The sequence below is a fragment of the Olea europaea genome, unplaced genomic scaffold, assembly GCF_002742605.1.
Source record: "Olea europaea var. sylvestris unplaced genomic scaffold, O_europaea_v1 scaffold617, whole genome shotgun sequence".
Classification (NCBI taxonomy): Eukaryota; Viridiplantae; Streptophyta; class Magnoliopsida; order Lamiales; family Oleaceae; genus Olea; species Olea europaea.
Genome location: NW_019264523.1, coordinates 237,909 through 243,568, shown reverse-complemented (window position 1 = coordinate 243,568; position 5,660 = coordinate 237,909). Strand labels below are relative to the sequence as shown.

General features: G+C 33.9%; 1 protein-coding gene across 2 annotated transcripts; it reads left to right on the top strand.

Annotated features, from left to right (window-relative positions):
• Positions 1-3,943: 3,943 nt before the first annotated feature.
• LOC111389742 (transcription factor MYB102-like) lies at positions 3,944-5,642 on the top strand. 2 transcript variants are annotated; one of them, XM_023014693.1, is made up of 3 exons: positions 3,944-4,172; positions 4,264-4,393; positions 4,685-5,642. In XM_023014693.1, the coding sequence occupies exons 1-3, from the start codon at positions 4,040-4,042 to the stop codon at positions 5,472-5,474; spliced, it is 1,053 nt and encodes a 350-aa protein (XP_022870461.1). In that variant the 5' UTR covers positions 3,944-4,039; the 3' UTR covers positions 5,475-5,642. The 2 variants fall into 2 exon arrangements, with proteins under 2 accessions (XP_022870461.1, XP_022870462.1); XM_023014694.1 differs by lacking the exon at positions 3,944-4,172 and having other exon boundaries at positions 4,362-4,557.
• The last annotated feature ends 18 nt before the right edge of the window (positions 5,643-5,660 follow it).

The window sequence follows — 5,660 nt, the reverse complement described above, 5'->3', positions numbered from 1 at the left end:
TTTGCTTTCTCTTTCACTTGGGGATAACTTGAAGGTTAGATATTAGGAGGTATATAAAGAGTCTTAAATGGTTAGGGCCATATCCTTGCTTAAAGATTTAAGAAGATATTGCACACAACCAAGTTAACAAGCATGATGTGTGTTAAAGCAGGATGTTGCTTGATGCAGCAAAATTTGACTTTTCCCTTATCATATTTGGAGACATATGCGACTTATAATATATATATCTATCTATCCTGTATGAAGTACTAGGGGGTAAGGAGACTTGATGGAGGCCTTAAGGTTAAAGGAATTGGATATTAAGATGACAAGTCACCAAGCATTAAGAAGTAGATGTCATCTTTCAATTAAAATCTGATTTTTGTACCTATCCTTGGAGGAGTTATATAACTTAAAAGAACTCAGCTATACTACGGAATGCTCATCACGACAATCTGCAGGTTTAAATTAGTTTAAGACTTGCTATGAAGTCATCCCAGCATAGTTATATAATACATTAATACTTTCCATAACAAGAATAATAGTTGTATAAATCATAGCAAATAAATACTGAAATACACACAAAAAATGTAAATAAATCATAGCAAATAAATACACTCAATACAAACAGATTCTATCTATATACATTAATACATTTACTGATAGTGAGATAGTCTGATATACATACAAAAAATGTAAATAAATACACGTGATTAGTGATTACATGAACTGATGAACACGTGATTGAGGCTCAACCGCTAGGGCTACGCCGTTGAACTCGGAAGCTGAAGGAGAATAGGAGATGTCCAGACTCCAGTGACTCCAGTCGAGCTGTCGAAGCGTAGACAGTATACTATATCAGTATATAATATATATGTATAGTGTATAGTATACATAATACATTTGTATAATTGTATTATGAGAGCCGAGAGTCGAGAGAGACAGAGAGTCCGAGAGAGACATTAGAGATACCTAGGGTTGAAGCCTTGAAGGTTGAACTTGGAAGCTGAAGAAGGATTCAAGGAGATTCGAGTAAACTGTCGAGAGTGGCGACGGGAGGGTTTTCGATTTCGCCGGTTGCCAATCCGATTTGGGGGAAAACGGGAATCAATTGACATTTGGGGGAAATTGAGTGTGGATAGTGGATCGGGTTTAGTGGTTTGGGTGGGCTACCGGGTTGAGAGTTTTGGACTAACGGGGCCTGGGCTGCGGGCTGCCATACTCTAAAAAAAAAAAAAAAAAAAAAAATTTGGGCCAACAAAACGAGGCCCCCTTGGATTTTGGGCCTGAGGCGCAAGCCTCATCCGCCTGGCCTCAGGACCGGGCCTGAGTCGGAGCCCCACTTCCATCGGCCAACACGTAGGCCTGACCGATATTTGCACAAAACTTAACCTGATTTCAGCACAAGACACTTCTGTAAAAGTTATATTCATTTTTAATGGCAATTCGTAGACTTTTTTCTGTAGTCTTCCACCCATGCAGCTATACACCTACCTGCATGCAATCTTACAAAGCCACAGAATTATTCTTCCCTTTGATATAATATTTTGAGGATACTCAGCAGTTTCCAAAATTATTAAATTCCATTTATGGATTCATTGAAATGTAAGAGTGATCTCCATCCACATTTTGGCAAACTTATAAAACCATATTAGAGTAATTAATTAATAATTGCGTCACCTTAAATTAGGTGGAGGCTATTTAAGGTAAGTCTTCCATAAACAAACCCTATTTTTCTTTTGAATTACTCATTAAATAATGCTATGGCCTTCAACATGCAAAAAGCAGACAAGTGTCTAATTTTATTTTTGTTTATTTGATAATTAATTAAATTTGATTCAGAAGAGATAAACACCAAGTTGTCTCATGAAACCCGATCAGGGAGCAGAAGTTGAAGTTTAAATTATTTAATTAATTTCAATTCATCCATCTCATTCTCAGTGCATCTTTCTAATTGCCAAGTAATTTAAATTACATCATATTATTTAATTAACAAGATAAACACACAAGTCTTCTTCTAGAATGGTGAGTACGTAAATAATAAAAGGTAACAATTCAGACAAGCAAACTATATATGGTGAAGCAATGTTTTTGACCTTTTTGAGACAGAAGATCTGAGTATGTAGATTTAAAAGAATAAATTAATATTTGACTGAAAATCATCATATTTCGTTAGCTAAACGGTGGATGGATCAATTACCGGAATTCTAACGACTTTGAATTGGATAGACTGCTACTGTAGAAAAAGCAATAAAGCATGTTATGCTACAAATCTAAATGTGGTCTAAAATAAAAGGGGCCACGCATACCTGTGGATGTGAAGGCGCAGACTTGTGTTCATTGAGTGGAGCCTTTGACTTATTATTATAGATAGAAATAATCATTTTTCACTGATATATACGTGGGTGGTCCAGAAAGCAAAATTTTGAAATTAGGCATTCAAGAGATTAACGCGTGTTTTATGACTTATTTTAGGGTATTTTTCTTTTGAAAGAATGAGAATGAAAAATATAGTTGTTACGAGCCCCACACAAGAGATAGGAATTCAAATTTGATAACTTGATGTGATGGATAACGGTCATATTTTTCATTTTAATGAGGAAATAATGGAAACCAAACAGGAACTAACCTTTCAAGTTATTTGCCAACATTTTCTACATGGGTTTGTTACACATCCACGCATGTTGATGTGCTAATTAAATCGATTATGGTCGAATGGAACTATATTTAAATATCTTCAAATTTGGTAAGCCAACGGCCATTTTAATTTTAGTTTGAAGCTTCTTGTATCTGGATTATAAGGTACTATTGAGTCATCATTGTAACTTAATTTTTCATTTCTTTATTTACTTTTGAATGTCTTAAGGTAGTCGTATCATATCATTTTAGCTATCTTACGTTGAATAAAACATTTAAAATTCAAAACCTATGATTTCGGTATCCCTTACAATGCTACCCATATTTAAAGTTAAAGCTTGTAATATTGATAGGTTTAAATTGGTATATGGTTCACGTGGTCACCATAGCAGAAGCAATTTATTATTTGATCCTTTGAAGCAAGCAATAAAACATGAAATTTTTTCTTTATAATTGGTAGAGGATGTAACAACTATTCACCAACTAATCGAGTGATCTTTTTTCCAAAACATTTTGAAATAGTCAAAACCATCAATTAGCTGCCACCTGTCACAAATTATTCAATCAAATTTGACTGTCAGCTAATCTCTTCAGCTCATGTTAACCAAGCAATTCTCTGAAGATGGCTTTTTTGAATAGGGAAATTACACAAAATTATGTTTACGACAATTGTTTAATAATATGAGATTATAATTAATCTGTTTGTACAATTATGGTTCACAATGATGGTTGACAACATTGATGTTGTCAAAATCTAAACCATTAATTTTATAAACAGATTTTGAAATGAATGGATGTGATGTTGCCAAGTATGATGATAGTCAATCAAAACTGTTAAATAAATAAATAAATAATTGAATAAGTAGCATGAGTGATGTGATTATTATGTTAGCATGCATGGGTGCGCTATTAAGCCAAAAAAAAAAATGCTTATATTTTTTAAAATTCTATTATGTTATATATATATTTTTATTTAATTTTATTCACTATAGCATAATAAATATACAACTAAAAGTATCAAAGTAACCCATTAAAATCAAACTTAATTCATCCTTAACAAGAACTATATGAAATTAAATTAGATTAAACCGTAAAATTTATACCTTCAAATGAATTTTTGAAAAATTCTTCGCGTGTTTTATCAATTTATAATTGTTTAGCACTTCGCCCCCAAAACCAAGCACACAAGAGAGAGAGAGAGAGATGAACATAGCCTAAGGGCGGTACCAAATCCTTTTGATTTCGACTCGTTCATAACACACTTCCTTCACGTCTATATATACTGATCGAGTCATCTTCTCATCAGGACTTACAACTTTCCCTTTTGGCTCTAAAGTTTTCTTCATCTTCTGAAAATCTCATTTAATTTCTTCCTTAGTAATATTCTCATTATTCAAAGTCATCAAGACCCCCGAAATTATCAATGGGAAGATCACCTTGTTGTGATAAAAATGGTGTCAAGAAAGGTCCATGGACCCCTGAGGAAGACATGAAACTCATTCAATACATTCAAGAGCACGGTGCTTGCAATTGGCGATCTCTTCCAAAAAATGCTTGTAGATATGATCAACAAGAACAATAAAAATATTTTTATGTCCTTAATTATCTTTTAGTGATTTGTAATGAAGATTGAACATTTGTGTGCAGGGCTTCAAAGATGTGGAAAAAGTTGTCGTCTTCGTTGGACAAATTATTTAAGACCTGATATCAAGAGAGGAAGATTTTCATTTGAGGAAGAAGAAACTATTATCCAGCTGCATAGTGTTCTTGGCAACAAGTAATACATAATCTCTCAATCTTTTTCTTATTAATTACCTTTCGCAAATAGAGAAATATGTTACATGTATACAAGTTTTTCTTATCTTGCGGTATTAAACCTGAATTTGTTACATTTGAGGAAGAAGAAACTATTATCCAGCTGCATAGTGTTCTTGGCAACAAGTAATACATAATCTCTCAATCTTTTTCTTATTAATTACCTTTCGCAAATAGAGAAATATGTTACATGTATACAAGTTTTTCTTATCTTGCGGTATTAAACCTGAATTTGTTTCTTCTGATGATTAAGGTGGTCTGCAATTGCTGCTCAGTTGCCCGGAAGGACAGATAATGAAATCAAGAACTACTGGAACACTCATATAAGAAAGAGACTTCTTCGAAATGGGATCGATCCGGTGACTCATGCTCCACGCCTCGATCTTTTAGATCTCTCATCACTGTTACACTTGCCACAGATAAATCTTACGAATCTACTTCGGCTTCACACCCTATTAAATCCAGAAGCCCTAAGGCTGGCAGCTAGTCTTCAGGAAAATCCTGAACTGCTATTGACAAAACTCCAGGAAAACCAATTATTCAACGCTCAGTTGCAAAACCAGACCCCCATTTTCCAAACTGACCAATTTCAAAACACTTTTGATCCAAACACCCCTCTTTGCAATCCATCCACCGATCTTCCTGTAACTGCTTCAGTTTCCAATCAGTCTCATCTCATACAAGAGAATATAGAGAAAATCTCTATGAATTCAGAAAGTTTGAGTGGCAAAACATTTCAAAACAATCCAACAACAACATTTGAAAGTGTCCCTTTTATGGAAAATTTCTACAATGGGGATTCTTACCAGATGCAGAAAGATTTATCAGAAAACATAAGATTTCAGTCCTCGAACAGCGGGAGCAATAACAGCCATAAGTTCGGTTTTGATTCAATTTTATCAACGCCTCTATCGAGCCCAAATCCTCTAAATTCAAGCTCAACATATGTCAACGGAAACACAGAAGATGAGAGAGAAAGTTATTGCAGTAACCTGTTGAAGTTTGAAATACCAGAGAGTTTAGATTTTGATGATTTCATGTAAACACTCTCATATTTCATTCCACTTGTTTTTTTAGGAAATTGTGATGGCACAATCTTTTACTTTTGTGTCCATTCTTTCCAGGTTTTTGGTTTGCTTTGTTATATAGGATCTTTTTGTAACTTTGTTTAAATATATATGTACAGGTAGTTTATTGTTTGTATATTAAATTTCTTAATATTATGAATT

What these genes read in the sequence shown, in the direction of transcription:
- LOC111389742 (XM_023014693.1), top strand. Translation starts at nt 4,040, where the DNA reads ATGGGAAGATCACCTTGTTGTGATAAAAATGGTGTCAAGAAAGGTCCA. An exon ending in ATCTCTTCCAAAAAATGCTT is followed by an intron (nt 4,173 to 4,263) that starts GTAGATATGATC and finishes ATTTGTGTGCAG; the next exon opens with GGCTTCAAAGATGTGGAAAA. An exon ending in CATAGTGTTCTTGGCAACAA is followed by an intron (nt 4,394 to 4,684) that starts GTAATACATAAT and finishes CTGATGATTAAG; the next exon opens with GTGGTCTGCAATTGCTGCTC.